Raw genomic sequence first — 16985 nt, 5'->3', positions numbered from 1 at the left:
GTCTGAAATACAGTACTATTGGCTTTGCCTCCTCAGTTGTCACTCGCTGTGAATGACTTCCATACGTCTGACAAATGTTGTAGCTTTGTGGCTACACCGGCGCCAGCTTGGCAATTTCTTTACAAAGTCATTTAGCAATTTTTCTGTGTATTCTCAGGGTTTTACTTCTTTCTCGGTCTAGTGTGGATTTGATACAGTAGTATGTTTTACTGAAAAAGAAAGAAAACGACATGAAGTTGTACTGGAGCACAACACCATGAATGTTATGTTGAATTAAGTGGGCTTGTTCAGTGAAGATGTGCAGCCCACAAGAGACCCTCTGCAAAACACACACACACACACACACTCCTGAAGAGCTCAGGCTTCCACACTCACACACACACACACACACACACACACACACACACACAATCAACATGCATGTACTGTACCGCTATAATACACAAGTGCACACACACACACACACACACACACACACACACACACACACACAGAGAGGCCACTTGTCTGTGACAGCTGAGCAGAGTGGAGTATATCCGAGTTGTATTTTTACCTCTGCCCACATGCTGAGCAAAATGCCAACTCTTGGCCTTGAGAAACTTTCTCTCACACACACTCGCATACACACTTGCAAAAACACAGATGCACATGCAGACACACACCCTTAGACACAACAGGTCAAGCCCAGCAAACCACAGGAGCACACAACATAAACAGCTTTCACACACTCCGTGAATCATCTGAGCATTTCAATATTGTTGTAGATAAATATATTCGGCCACACATACAAATATAAGCAACCATAATTATTCCCCGTGGCCACAAATGACCGTGACGGGAAGTTAGTTCCCACAGTTTCAGCAGCACTGAAGTCCAGCCTACAGTAGTGGAAATCCACAGCTTGGTTTACAGTTCATGCAACCAGACTGTGAGTGAAGAGGGGAAGGTGTTTGACGACAACAAACAGCGGTTCTCTGGTTTAAATGCAGACGGGAACATTAATAGTCTGTAACTAAAACTATTTTCTGCCTGCAAAACACAAAATGTAACATCAGAAGAAGGAAAACTGTTTCTGTGTTTCGCTGGTTTTACCTCCCTTGATCTGCCGTGTTTTACTTTCTACTCTCCATCCTCTCACACAAACACACACACACACACACACACACACACACACACACACACACACACACACACACACACACACACACACACACACATTCCCAGTGGGCAGCAGCTGTTGGAGTGCTAATCTCCATTAGCTACTGAGCTGGCTTCTATGGTGAGGGCCGTGTAAAATGTGTTCTCTCACTCCTCTCACTCCTTCATCCAAGTAAAACACCACGGCTGCATCAATGAGAAAACCAGATATTTTCTTCCTCTGTGATACGGTATCTGCGACATATTTGACCATGTCATTTGAAGTCTGTACAAGCCTGTAGTGATACACAACCAGTTCACCAAAATGTGCATCTAAATGACCTTGAGGCCTTTTTTTTTCTTTTTTTGTGGTGTTCTCGCTCTCAAGCATTTAAATGACTTCTGTTAACAAGGCAGAAGAATTGAATGATGATAGGAAAAGAGAAATAAAAACTTACAGTCTGTAAAGCTTTGTCGTTCCCAGGAAAAGCAGCTCGGGGAAGACCGCCAGATTATTCCGATTCAGGCGCCTGGAAAAACACAACATAAATTAGGGAATAAACTATACCCCGAAACCTCCAGACAGAATGGGTGAAGTGGTTTCAAGAGTATAATTAGATTTTTAATGGGAGATTTGTGCGTCACATCGAATTGTGTTATGCTGTCTGTAATACAGTTCAATTTAGTCGGTGGAAACGCTTAAATAACACACACACATGTTCGTGGATGGATAAACAGAGTCAGGGTTACCCCTGATTTAAGGGGTACAACATGGCTGCCAGACAACTAGTGAATTCGAAAAAGGACGAAGGGAAGGCGGGGGGGAGGAGGATGAGAGACGGGGTTCAGATTGAAGGGAAGGGGGAGACTTTTTTTACCACAAAGGCAGAGGAGAGGAGATGATGTGGGAAAAACAAACAGGCAGTCTGGCCGGGCTACCGAATGTGTGAAAAGGACCCCACTGAGTAAACAAGGCCCTCACAGGGGAAGAACTCACAACAACCCATCATCACACACACACACACACACACACACACACACACACACACACACAGAACAGTTGAGAGAGCTCGGGTGAGTTTAATAATCTGGGTGCAATCATTTAACCCTGGTTGAGTGGAGTGAAGAGGTTTGTGTGTCGGTGTGTGATGGTGTGTGTGTGGTGGTGCCTTGATGTGAATCAGACGAGAGGGAGGCAACTGAGTGACACAATGAGAGACAGGCTGCTGAAACAGTTTAACCCTGACACACACACACACACACACACCACACACACACATTGACAGGCCTAGCGACTGATGCTGTGCTGGCTGCTGCTGCAGAGGAATGAAGAGAGAGCAGAAGGACATGAGGGACGGAGGCAAATGAAGGAAGAAAGACTTAAAACTAATAGGACAAATGGAAAAAGCCCTGATTAACAATCCACAGTTTGTAGAATTTACTGACATAAACACATATTAATCCCAGAAATTCAAACACTTGTCAAGTCACCAACAAACTTCTTTCATTCTTTCAATCACTCTTTCTTTATTCTTAAGGTGCATCTTTCACATTTTTTTTGCTGTGCCATAAGCTGCTGTGGACTCTCCTTTAAATTACGTCACCCCCTCCCTGTGTCCGTCTTCCATCCACAAGTGCACAAATATATGAAAGTGCTTATGCGCGCACACACACACACACACACACACACACACACACACACACACTTACATCCACACTTCACAGTTACATCAGAGGCCACTTAAATATTTAACATCCCTCAGAAACGATGTTTCTGAATTATTCACTTCTCTTCCGTTAGCGCTAAGAGGCCCACTCCCCCAGAAGGTCCTGCCCAGCCATGAGCACCCGTTAGTGGGCTAGACCTCCCCTGGGAGAGTGCATGGACTGGTGCTGGAGGTGGGGAGGAGGAAGGAGGACAGAGAGGGGGTATGAGCTCATCCTCTTAAAATAGATGAAATGCTGTCAGACTAGGAGACTCAGGGAATGAAGTAAAAGCCGTCTGGTTCCTTTAAGGTGTTGGAGCATTTAAATGCATTATTACCTTTACTACATCTGTGTTGGGCTGTATATTTATGTGATTTTGTTGTTACTGCTGTAGCTTGTTTGGCTGATGAAGCAACACCATTTAAGTTGTAACTAAGCGTGAAAATACATAATATAGCTTCTTGTAAGAAGCTTCCTTCAATAAAGTAGCTTCCTGACCCTTGTGGCTGCTGCTGGAGCTGCAGCTATCATTTCATTATCTGATTATTTTACAGATTAACCAAGAAATGGTTTAGCTTCTAAAGCTTTGTAAATAGTGAACATGTCCACCTCATATAAAGATCTGTGTTCACTGTGTGCATTAAAGGTGGACATTATGATACTGGACAATGCTTCAGGTGAGGACTGTTCAACAGGTGACAGCAGATTTGTACAGAGCATATAGTCACATACAATGCATCATTAAAGGCAGTTATGCTCTAGCTCAGACATTGAACAGCCAGTTAGTCTATCCACGCAGTGAGCTGTGAGCACCGTTCAACTCTATTGCTGGAAACACAATTTGAACCTGCAGAATCCTTCCACATACGCAGACCAACCAACATGCTGCAAAGCAACGTGTAACTTTCTGTTTAGAAAGACAGTGAGGACAAATGCTGGTCTGTTGCAAACTGCCTCAAATTACATTTAATAAACATCTCTAGTGTGCATGTAAGAGAGCTGGCTGCTTTTTCCTCAAATAATCCAGTCATCAGTAGTGGTTTAGTGGTTTGTTTCTCAGCCTTTGGGAAACAAATTCAAAAATCTGTGTGTGTGTGTGTGTGTGAGTGTGTGTGTGTGCACACATACAGTAAACAGCCTCAGAGTATTTCCACAGTCATGTCTCATAAGTCAAAGTCTGGCTGAAAGTGAATGAAGACCAAGTAGCCAGTAAACTGAGGTGTGAGAGTCACTCCAACAAGCTAATGTCACAGTGCAGCGTGGTGATAATCCCTGCAGTCATAAACAGATGCTAGAGGAACACAAACCGCACTGTAAACACACTCACATACACTCATATGCACGCATAGTCCTAACACCCAAGAGCCTCGTAGATGTGTAATACTACAGGCTTGCAGGCTGTGGCTGGAAAGGAAATAGCAAACCACCTCTGAAACCAATTATTACTCCACTGATGCCACGACTGCCATAATACACATCTTATACCAACAACTTGACACACAAACAGACGCACACACCGCTGTTGCCGGGGCTGCACTTATAACCCAACTATATTTGTAGGTGTTTTTGTGAAATTGAGAAACAGTTTTGACTCTAAAATAGCACTTCAAACTGACCGGTGTGTGTGCATGGGTGTATTTCTAATGCAACAATTTGCTCAGTAGGTTCAAAGCTAGTGCATCTGAAGTGAACCAAGACCCCATCATCCACCAAAGGTTGGCACACATTAATCTGATCTGTTATTTAAACACTAATGACAGATACCATCTCTGCCCTACAACACAGCAATGCAGAAATCCAGTCCTCTCGCCTGACCTGTAAATTCCTTTGCTATCACCAACAATCATTCTAATTCAGCAATACTGGAGAGCTTTCCCCTAAACATAGAGCTAACTGATGTTTACTCAATAACGTAACAAATGTTGGCTGCAGCGCAGTGCAGCACATACAAGCGGGGACCCTGAAAAATCAATCATAAATGACTTTTTACACAGATATGCCCTGCTGAAAATGTTTTTTTTTTTCTGTCTTCACAGTGGAGATAATTTCAAGCTCTGCTGCTCAATAAAAATGAAAAAGGAAAAAAAAAAAAAAACATTTGAAAGTTTGTCCTGAAATGATCAGTGAGGACAATGTTATCATGCACAGGCTTTATAACTAATAATTTAGCAGTAATCCAGGGCTTTTCTTTGAAATCCATATCCCGCTATCTGGGATAACTGTTACAGTTATCTTTTATTATTCAGGTTGTCCACATATTACAACATAATCAGTTGGTTTGAGGTTTCATTATCCAGTTTGTAGCTAGTGTTGAGAGACACATCTCAATACCTGTAATCAGTTTTACAATTATTCATCTGTGTTAAAATTATCTTTGACAATGTGATCACTCAATTACAGGCTAATTATCCAAGGCTTTATCTCACTGCTGTTCTCTGAAATCACTGTCGCCATACCTGTGATTACTGTTTCTGTTCTCTCCGCATGTCTGTGACTGTTATCACCTTCAATCTGACAGACTTTGAATTGGACAGGGACTATAAACCAGTCAAATATGAGAGGAGGATAAGAGGATCTAGGACTCCTCTCTTTCCTGTTCTACAACCCCCAGGGAGGGAGGGAGGAATGTAAGACATTCCTATATGAATGGGACAATAAAGGGAGAACAAGAACAAGATGGGTGGGTATGGAAGAAAAACATGAAGAAAGGTCGAAGAATGGATGGAAGACAGAAAACATGAGTGGGTTTAGGAGCTACATCAAGATAAAACCACAACTGACAGAGCAACCTCGCGTAAGTGAATGCGCATGCATCAGTGTTCACCTATCTATGCATGTGTTTATGCATGTGCATGTGTGTGTTGTGACATGCATATCTCCTCCACACCTCCTACCCCTCCTCCATAACCTCCAAGCTACTGCCCCACACCTGACCCCACCCTGCCCAGCCCCGCAGGGCTTGTCGCAAAAAAAAAAAAGGATGAAAAAGGGAACCGTTTTCCACCCCTGCGGGGGGCAGTCACTGTGGATCCGTCAGGCCAGCTTAGGGCCCTCTCCTCTGGGCAGTCGTGCCCAGCAGGCCCCCACCACCCCCCCAGAGGATGGAGGCCTTTGAAATGAGCCCCCAGACTCCAGACTTTGGAGGCATGCCTTTGTCCAGGGGCTGTGGGGGGCTGGGGGCATTGATGACTGACTCCATCTTTGTGTTTGTGAACATGCCACGCCAGAGACGCTGAATTACAGTTGAAAACCTTTACAAGGACGACAGCGAATGGCCATGTTTTGTCACAAAGTTAGCTACTGTCAAGCGTGTTGGCTGCTGTCAAAGACAAAATAAGCATCAGCTTATCTGCAACTGTGTGTTGAAGCATGTTTTGTGTGTACTGTATGTGGGAGATTGTGTTCACCAGCATGTCCCATCTCACTGATTACTCTAGTGATTACCATCTCTCTGTAGGGTCTGGGTAATCACTCTCCAACTTCACTGTTAAAGCTGGAGCTTCCTACTGTTAAATATTGGCCACTTTGTCTGCAACTGCAGGCAGGAATTCCCAGGACTGCTTAGCTGAACAGAACCCAAGCATTGGCTGCATGAGAAACACTAGCAGAGTCCCAATAGTGGTCCACAGAGCTCACTGTCAACAAAGAGCAGCAATAGCACAGCAGAGAACAGAGGAAAAAGTGGGGCGTAGCACAACTAAGAGCAGCCAGGGAATTGTGATATGTCATCCCAGTGACTCCTAACGAATTTACCCAAAACAGCTATCAGACAGATTAACTGCTGTCATTTGAGTCATTTACAGGTGAATATCTCTGTGTGCTTACACGTCTTTTTTTATATCTTCCGTAAATGTTTGTTAAGCAGAAGAGGATTTCTCTTGCATCTTTAATTAAAAGCTTGTCTCTGAGCCTCCTCAGACCCAGACTGTTGCATTCCTGTGTGTCACTAGCTGGCAATCAGACCACGTAACACACAAACACACATACACACACATATATACGGACGACTCACTCATCAAGCAAAGTTGACAGTCGACACAATAGACGTATCGCCTGTCAGAGGTTCGCGTCCCCTTTCATTCTTGCTGTCTCTCAGCCTACCAAAACTTCATTATGCCATAACTGCCTCAGGCTTGAATGTTGAATGCCAGTGATTCCAGGCCAGCACCATAACGACCTTTGGACGCCCCTCACTTGCTGCCCTGTGACTTAATATCCAAAATTTCCTCTTGGACTGAGATGTTGGAAGCCTCACACTGCGATTGTCAGGTTAAATAAATATGGAAACATACACAAATGATTGAATATCTTCAGGATATCTTGGATAGACGTATTTTGTCGGCTGATTTAAAAACTACAAATTCTTGCAGGATCAGAAATGTAGGATCGATTTCTCACAATGTGGCTACTGCAAAAATTCGCATGAGTTTATTCTCTGCCAACTTTTCATTGCTACTTGAACACAATCTTGAGTGCTCAGAGCTGATCTTGTACTGTCCGACACAAGTCGAGACAAAGATTTTATTAACCTCATCTCACATGTGTTTGCAGTAAATCTGCAAGATTGCTGTTATCGTGCAGTGTGGTCTTGTCGTGTTGTTGAAACTGCAAATGAGGTGACACCTGTACGAAGGACAATGTTCCTGCCAACAACACTTGGATAATCTATATGAAGGAATACTGAAGTAGCCTGTAGTGGCCCGATACTTTACTAAGACGCTGTGTTGGTTCTTGGCTGTTGTTTGTTACCCATCTATGCACTCACCTACATGAACATATGGATTCTTGGCAAAAGCTGTGTTTACATTCAGTCATTCTCATTGTGAAATACCTATAAACAGATCAAATGGCAATACGGCAACATTACTCACAGTCTCTCCAGCTCCTTCAGGTCCTGGAAGGCTCCTCTCTCAATCGTAGTGATTTTGTTCTCCATTAGCTGCCTGAAAGTGAAACACCAGGAGTGAGTGAAACAATCGGACTGAACAAAAGGGAAGAGGGGGAAAAGAGAGTGATAGAGGGACACATAGAGCGTGAGAGCTGACAGAGTGATTTGTGTGTCCAAAACTGTGAGAGGCCAAAGAATAAGAGATGGAAAAGATGGCCGGATGGGGGCCGCAGATAAGGGGGAGAAAAGAGGAAGAAAAGGTGAAGGAGAGAATGAGATAGGGCACGAGAGGGGCAAAGAGAGTGACACCGGAGCGGAGAGGGAGGGAGAGATGGAGAAGATAGGTGACAGAGGGTGTGAAAAGAGAAGAAAAACAGATTGGTGGAGATGGAAAGTGATAGAATGTTGAAACAGCGAGAGAGAGAGAGGAGACAATCAGCAGCGGGTCGATAGAGCCCCAGAATTGACTTTAAAACCGGTCCATCAGTAGGACAGCAACTCATCTATCATCCAATTTACTCTCTTTCTAACCACATCGCTGTGACTACTCATTCACTTACACTAGCACGACTCCACCGGGACCAGAGTGCTGACCAAGCCAAGCAGCCGCACACACACACACACACATTTTCGCTCTATGACAGAATAACTATCTTTCACAAAGAGTCTTCAAACTACTCGCGTCTCCAACACCCTTTAACTGTCACATGTAACAATCTGGTGATTTTTGGCACCATTGCATGAAAATAACAGAAATGCTTAATCGACTTGATGAAGAGTTTTTGCCAATTAAATCGTGTTGTTAGTTTAAATTGTTGCTGAGTTAAGTGAAACATGTGTGTGAGTGCACTCAGGTAGATGTGAGCACACAGGAAACAGCTAAAACACTGGAGCACACACACACACACAGCACACGCACCCAATTAAAGCCATAATCTCTGGAGGAATTCCAGCTATGTGTATTCCCTGCCATTCACTTTTAGACGATGAATAGCACCAAACAAGCACACACACACACACACGCACGCACAATAACAGCAGGCTATCTGCGCCCCTGCGCATTTTGGCGCAAGAGGTGGTGTGGGGGGGGGGGGGACTCTTAACCTGGATTCATCCCAGGTAAGAAACCTGTTCCTACTTGACTCTCCTCTTTCCTTTCCTTCCACCCTTCCCTCCCTTCCAGCTGCATTCCTTCCTCCGCAGTTACACCTAATGACCGCTATCTCTTTCCCCTCTTCGCCCTCCATCACTTCCTCGCCAGCGCGTTAATCACTCCAGCACATGGGCCACGGGGCCCGCGGTGGTTAAAATAAGCCCCTCCTGACACTTGGACTGGCAGATTAACACGACAGCATTAACAGGTGTCCCTGCTATTCTGTTTAGACACACACACACACACACACACATAGGGGCTCTTTGAAAAGCACCGCTTCCCACGACGAGACGGCGCAGTGCTGCATGCGGCAGCTCCAGAGGACGAGTCTGGTGGTGTTTCAGGGAAAGTTGTGGGAAATGCAAGGTGCACCTTGTCAGAGCTGTGCCTCCGACTAATCTGTTTTCCCATTTAGTCTACAAAGGGATATGGAAAAGACAGGGGAGGGAAATAGAATAGAAATTTTAAAAAAAGCCACTTACAACACTCGCAGGTGCCTCAGTCCTGCAAAATCCGCCTTCGTGATTTTAGTGAGGTTGTTTGCATTCAGATCCCTGGACAGAGAAATGAGGAGAGGAGGGATTGTGATTACATGGGATATGGTATGTTATTAAAACAAGGATGGAGCAGGTGAGCAGGTCCACTGAAGAGGGTTGTTTTTTTTTTTAAACTTGGACAATGCAGAAACTGTAATTTCCACTATGCCTGCAATTTTTAATTTCATCAAGGGGCCTTTGTCTAATAAAATACAGCCCGTTTCACTCCAATCCCACTTGTCCAAATCCGTTTTTGATTAACTTGCTGGTCTCCAGACAAACCGATGTGGTCTTTGGAGGCTGTGCTAATGCAACAGTGCGAAACCACCAACACAACCACAGCAGTGCCCCAAAAACTCCAGCAGCAGGACGTGTCCTCACATTAAAAAACAAAACAATAAGTTTGGTGATTTACATGGAAAGCTGCGTTTCACAAACGTGATCCTGAGGTGTATTTAACAAATCAGATGTGGAAAACATCCCTACGAGCACGCAAAGACTGAATATAGCCCACAGATGTAATAAGGATATTAATCCCAATTTAAGGAACATGCAGGTGATTTCTGTTAGGTTGTCAAACAGGCTGTGGGAAAGTGGCGTAAACTCTTTAAACCTCTGCGGAAAAAATACAATTAAAATGCAAAGTGGGCTTGAACAGGCTCAGTGCACCCTGGAGTTCAGTATCTCTAACACACTGATCAGATTCTAGGGATTTCCCCGACAGTGGATCCAAATTGTGCTGCTCGCTACTCACAGTCTCTCCGTGTTTCGGGGTATGTTCCTGGGCACGCTGCGGAGCCCTTGGCCGTGACAGTCCACCGTAGTCCCGGTGCACGAGCACGGGGCCGGGCAGGGCTGGCCGTCCGCTCCGCCGGCCAGGACGAGGACCAGGACCAGCACGGCCACCAGCAGCCCCAGCGCAGTCACTGGGGAGCGGCCAGGGCCAACGGGGCTCTGAGCTCCGACCATCACTGCGGCAAGTGGGGGGCCAATGTGAGACCCGCAAAATAGCTACTGAGAAAATACAAGGGCGTTAAAAAAAAAAAAAAAAAAGAAAAGCCCTGAATTCCCCTGAAGGAGCTCACCAAACTCTGCACGCAACGGGATGCCGTCCTCCTTTTCGCTCGTCCTCCCTTTTTTTTTTTTTTCCAGATATGTGCTCCTGAAATTTCTCGTTCTGATTTTTTTTTTACATTTGGCTCTTCTTAGAGAGGTGTCGATGTGTGAAGGCTGTGAACTGGGAGTTTGGTTCCCCTGGGCAAGGAGAGGGGAGGTCGTCGAGGCGGTGGACCGGCTCTCTGGTTGCGCTACAGCGGCGCAAACTTCCACATGTCCCCGGCATGCGGTGCCCAATTTCTCCCGGTGCGTTGTGTCTGTGTATGCAAATGTGTATGTGTGTAGAACCCCGAACCTGTAGACGACCTCGATCCTGACCTAATGCAGATGAACACACTGTCTCACTTTAGTAGCTACATACAGACACACTCCAGGTGAGGCTGTGTTGGTTATTAATTCACAACACGCGTCCGGTGAGGAAGCGGCGACAGCGCTCGGCTTTTTCCCCCCCCAAAAAAAAAGCTCGGCAGAGGTCACGGTGGTGGAGAAATATTGATTCCGATCATATATCAATAGCCGGTAGTTGGCAAGGGTGTAGGCGATGTGAGGGAGGAAAAAAAGCCCCGTGAAAGACCAGCGCGCAATACTATAATCCAACTCTGTGTGGTGCGTCAAAGCGCTGCTCCCGAGTGTGTGAGAGAGAAACAGAGAGAGAGAGACAGAGAGAGAGAGAGAGAGAGAGAGAGAGGGGAGCGGGCACGTCTGCTGCTGCGTATGTCCAGGCAACTCTCTCTCTCTCCCTCTCTCTCTCTCTGTATTTGACACACACGCACCCCCCCCCCCCCACACACACACACACACACACACACTGAGTTTTAACAGGTAGCAGCAGGTTTCCAAGCGGCCGTCAAAGTCAAACAGCAACAGTTTGACCTCGGAGGGGGGACTTTCATTCTCACTGCAGTGTCCGGGTCACCTGATCCTCGCTTATCTGGCCTCAGGAAGGCGACAGAGACTCTCAGCAAAATCTATTGTGGATCATCTGATTGGTGTGTCGCCACTGCTGAATTAAGAAGTGCTGCGTTTGAAACACACTGTTGCGCTTCTGCAGGAAAAAAAAAAAAAGGGGCTGGATTGCCTGATTTAAAGACAATTAAACAGGACACCTGCGCCATGACGGACACACACTCGCTGTTCCTGGAATCACAGGATGACTCCATTCATACTCAGAGCTACTGCAAAGGATCTTTACTATAGATAATAAATGTGATGATAATAAACATTCTCAGTTGCTGTGAATTAGAGCATTTAGTCATCTGTGGAGCCTGAGAAGTGTCTAGACTTTACAGAAAGTTGGAAAAACTCTTCCTCAGTCTTGTTTAGATGAAGAACATTTCTTGATGAATGCAATCAAAGTATCAACCTAGTGACAATGGCAGTAAATACTGTAAGATGTGATGATGCAATGATGTTCAGTGAATATAAATATTTACCATAATTTACAGGGCTACATGTGAACATGAACATTTCTAAAACTTATATTTTACATGGACGGATATTTAATCATACTAGTGAAAAATAACAGCAATGCTTAACACACGTGTTCATCATCACCCAGCGTCAAACTGTCACTCAACACTGTCTTTGTCAGAAAGCTTTTATTACATCAGCATGTCGTCTCCATCCAGTGGGCCGCCATTGCTCTTGATGCTGTAGACTTTAGCCTGTGGAACGTTCTCTGTCTTAACGTTAGGGGTGCCCCCAAAAATCTCAGTGTTCAATTTTAAAACCCTGTCTTTAATCCCTGTTATTCATTTTCAGTCTCAGCACACATTCGTTATCTTCACACTTCTGAAAACTGACACTACGTTCCAGTCCTTACTGGAATTAGATTGTTGAATTGCATACACATTACAGGAATATTAGTGACTCTCCATTAGAGATTAATGATGAACATTTCTCAGACAGATGACAAATACTTGGTGAGTCAGTATTTCTCCCTCTGTCGCTCTGTTGATTCCTCTCTGGCTCCGAAGACAGAATACAAACAGCTGTGTGTGATTGTAATGCTCATGTGTACTCTGTGTGACTGAGTGTGTGTGTGTGTGTGTGTGTGTTTTCACTCTACCCTGCATCCCCAATCACACCACGCACAAACACACACTTATGTTGTGCAGAGAGATAGAAGAAGAGTTATAATATGTCCTAACACACGTGTGGAGGAGACAGGCGAGGGGAAAGGCTGAGGCTTGATGGTGGTGCATCACAGCTGAAGTGAAGAGAGAGACAAAGAAGAAGAAGAAAGGAATCAGATGGCAGGAGATGTGGAGGGTGACCCTTAGCTCCTACAGCTTTAGGGCAGACGTCCTGTTTTGACACAGCCTAACCAGACCTGCCCTTACACACACACACACACACACTCACACACTCACACTCACCTAACCGACGGCCTCAGATTACAACTAAAGCTCAGACAAAGCTAGATGATTGTTCAAATCTTAGCTAAAAACACTGTTGCAGGCTCAACGGATAGTTTGCTGAAAGTTGAAAGTTGAAAAACACAATTCTTATTTTTTCTTCTTCTTAATATTTGACTGTGAATCAAACAGCAAAGTCAATTTTATCATTTTTTTTAATGTTGCAGCTGCAATGTTGATTTTGTTTAAAAACACAAAAATATCCTGCAACATTTTCCAAGAAGTATTTAAGAACTTCTTGGTATTTGGAGTTAAGAAAACTTACATAAACGTCAAAGTTAATCTCAAGACCCTTGAGAAGAAATAAAATCCAACTTAAAACTCAAATAGTGTTTTGGTAACATTCAAAAGTTTATCTTTAATAAGCAAATACAGTTGAGTAATACTGTTTGTTAGCATCATTACCTTACTGTAATACAACAGAGCAAATTTAATTATAACCTAAACTTAAACATGTAAACATTCAGAAATCACAAATCAAATTGTAAAATATTATTGCAAACTTGTTTGACCACCTATGCCAGGCTCATGTGCTCGTTTTAGTCGTTCCAGATTTTTTAAACTTCAGAGACTGTGGACTTACATCATGCTGAGCAAGTTGCTAACATCAGTACAAGTGGGTACAGAGGTTCCCCCAATCAGGGTGATCTTTCAGCCTATTCTCTGCAAAACATACAACAAATCTTGTGATAATTATATGATGTCACATTTTAAAATCTGAGAGATGTCGGATGATTAACTTCAGATGAGGTTTTATTCCTTTAGTTGTTTTTGAGTAATAAATTCTTAAAAACTGAACAGCAAAGACTGAAAAACACATTCCCACAGACTGCCTCAATCAACAGCAGATTTTAGTTGAAATACGTTTGCAAATAACAGAAACAACAAAAGTTTGAAAGCAACAAGTGACAGTTTGATAATTTATTCATATGACCCTGTTAGAAATTTTCACAGTGTCACCTCACGTGAATTAAGTCTTGTTTGCTGACCCATTGTTGCAACTCTGAGTTTGGTCTGCACAGATCCACCGATATCATACCAGCTCATTTTCTTTATTCGCCTAAAAGATTAGAATTTGTTGGGCAAAGAGTAAAGCAAAAGCAACCTAAAACTGCTCAGTTCAACGGAGCCCAAGCTTCGGCTTCCTCACAGATGGTGTGATGTTTTCTCCTAGGATGTCCTAATAGGTAAATGATCATTTTGCCTTCCACACAGTGCAGGTTTCCAGTGCCACAGGAAGTATAGCAGCCCCAGAGCATCACCAAACCACAACCATGCCACATGGCAAGCATGGTGTTCTTTTCTGACAAAGTTTGGCAACTGTTACCTTAACTTTGAACTTGCAAACTGTGCTTCCAACAGTGTCTCTAGAAACATTCAGTTCAATACCAGCATTAGTCGCATTGAGCTATTTAAATTATTCTTGTTTGATTTGTTTTTATATGCAATGGGCGTTGAATTATCTTGAGTGAAACTTTAAGTAGAGAATAATTCTTTCAAGACTCCAGTTCATCTCCCTTCAACAAAGAAACTACACTGCCACAAAAACAGGTTTAAACTGGTTTTGCATACTGATTATTTGCATAAAACACAGGAAATAATGAAATGCTGCATTCTTGATCTTAGTTCTGTGTGACTTCAATAAACAAAAGAAAAATAATAATACATTTTAAATGTAGTTAATATAACCTTGCCAGTAAAGTTTATTTTACAGTGTGTACAGTGGAGATGATGTGCCCATGCCACAAGGTAAATAACGCCTGTGTTCATATTTTATAATCTGTGCCTGTGTGTACTGTTTGTGATGGATTGAAAATGTTATTAACCCTCCATGAACAAAGAGCTATTATTTTTCTGATCTCAGGAAGTTAGTTAGTTCATTGTCAATAAAGACAGGACAAACTTGACAAACTCGATTTGCATTTCCCAGAAACAGAGAACAGAGATCATTTGCAACCACACTGCACCATTTTTAACAGCATACAAAAAAATATATACACTGAGGATCCACAACACACAAGCAAAAATTCTCAATAAAGATCACATAGAGTATACGTCAGAAAGAGTGATGGTTACATCGACCAGGGCAACCTTTGTATATTGCACAAATAATAAGTGAAAGGGCATTTTCCTGCTATTTTAAATGTCCCGTCCAATTTAGGATTAAACAAAAAATAACACAGATTCCACCAAATGAAATTTCCAATCAAATGAGAGAACAATGATTGCTCAAGTTCATCCACTAAAGAACTGGAAGCATGCCGCAGTTAACAAATTCAATTTGAAGCCTCATTCACAAGTCCTTATTAAAAATTCCAGCTCAACTAAGAGCATCACATCCCGAGTGATGCTGGAGGAGCTGCTAATGAGAAGTGAATCTGACTGTCAGCCGTGATGTTGGTACTGCTTCCGCCTGTTGATTTAGCCACTGTTTGTGTTATCTTTGGTTTATGACCATGCAGTAAAGTTGAAGGTGTGGGGGTTACTGTCTGTGTGTGTGTGTGTGTGTGTGTGTGTGTGTGTGCAGAGGTCAGTTCAGCCACCTGGCTTCTGGACAGCTGCTGCTGAGACACATGCTGCTCAGCGCTTGTTCTACTGTACACACACACACAAACACACCAGCTTGCAAATATTCATTTATGCGCAGACACAAGCTCACGCAGTCCGGCAGACAGGCACGCACAGAAAGACAGACAGAATTTCAAGCGGTTTATTATTATGTATTAATTAACCACATTAATCAAAACTGCTGCGAGTTTGTCTCCATCAGATCCATGTTGTTTGTGTGTGTGTGTGTGCCGCCTGATAATCACATCATTAAAAACCAATGATGTTTGTGTTTGGACTGGTACTGTCAACACAGGGGGTGGTTACACAGCTGCACTGTGACACACACAGACAGAGGGACGAGCACACAGTGCCACACCAAAACACACAAACAGCAGCATTAAAAAAACAAAAACTGCTCCTCCTGTCTCAGATTCCATTCACTCCAATCTGCCGGTTTCGTGCTGATTTGATTTGTCCACGGAGAGTATTGAGAATTAATTGAGGCCCTGAGGTGTGTGTGAGTGGCTGGTTACCTTTGTTGTGATGAGGACTGAGAGACTGTTGCTGTCTCACACACCCAACTGTCAAAGCCCCGGGAGATGCTGAGAAGTTGAATAGGATCTCACAAAGTGACTGGTATGTTGGAAACTCTCCATTCCCCTGCTGCTGGAGAAAGGTGTGTCTGGTTTCACATGTCAGGGGTGTTTGCAAGGGAAAATAATTTATCATCATTTGAAAGACAAAGAGTTAGAAGTGATCCAAAAGTACAGTAGAACTCCAATAAAACATCATAATTGCTGTTAACTACTGACTGATTTGAGAATGGTAGAATAAAAAGGGATTAAAGTTAAGGTTAAGATTAAAGGATCATGGCGCATAATCATTACATTACAGTAATTGAACAGGCAGGTTTGTCTAAAGGTGGAGTAAATTAGAAACAAAGTTGGTCTGAACACACTGAAAAGCAGAAGTGTTGTTCTGAAAGGCAATCGACGATGGACGTCTAGCAACTGTTCACATGGGGATGATGGTGACGGGCTCCACACACCTGAAAACAGTGAGTGTGATGCTGGACACATTGCCCTGAAAGGCTTTAAGGAACAGACATGGTTCAACCATCTGACAAGCACTTAAGTCAAAGTAAACTGACGCCCTAAGGCACCTTTGTGTTCATTTTTCATCCCCTCCTACATATGGAAGAAGTGAGGCGTCAGTGTCTGCTCAACTTTAATGTTGAAAACTGGGGATGATCATCCTCCTTTATTAAAGAAATGTTTGTTGGCACGAGCAAGTATTTAAGAAGTCATCCAGAAAACCATTCCCTAAAAAACAAAATAAGTAACTACATTAAAAGGTTAAACTTCCTACGTGGAAGAACTTGTACCTGACTATCTGTGTTAAAGCAGGTAGGTTAATTCGTTTGTTTAGCAATGACAAAAGGCGGTATCCAACCAGACATGATAGTCTTGCATATTTCCCCT

At 43.5% G+C, this 16985-nt stretch overlaps 1 protein-coding gene across 2 annotated transcripts in view; it reads right to left on the bottom strand.

Moving 5' to 3' along the window:
* Positions 1 to 11200, bottom strand: part of slit2 (slit homolog 2 (Drosophila)) — a 73647-nt gene extending 62447 nt beyond the window's left edge. Inside the window, exons 1-5 of one of the 2 annotated variants that reach the window (XM_026359769.1) lie at positions 10507 to 11200; positions 10176 to 10432; positions 9368 to 9439; positions 7716 to 7787; positions 1596 to 1667 (exon numbers count right to left, since the gene is read on the bottom strand). In XM_026359769.1, the coding sequence (XP_026215554.1) occupies positions 1596 to 1667; positions 7716 to 7787; positions 9368 to 9439; positions 10176 to 10390 (431 nt within the window). In that variant the 5' untranslated portion in view covers positions 10391 to 10432; positions 10507 to 11200. Of the gene's footprint in view, positions 1 to 1595; positions 1668 to 7715; positions 7788 to 9367; positions 9440 to 10175 lie in introns of both variants that reach the window. The other variant, XM_026359770.1, reaches the window with a different exon arrangement.
* Positions 11201 to 16985: the final 5785 nt, after the last annotated feature.

The sequence above is a fragment of the Anabas testudineus genome, chromosome 1 (genome assembly GCF_900324465.2).
Source record: "Anabas testudineus chromosome 1, fAnaTes1.2, whole genome shotgun sequence".
Taxonomy (NCBI): Eukaryota; Metazoa; Chordata; class Actinopteri; order Anabantiformes; family Anabantidae; genus Anabas; species Anabas testudineus.
This window is presented reverse-complemented; position numbering and strand designations above follow the sequence as displayed.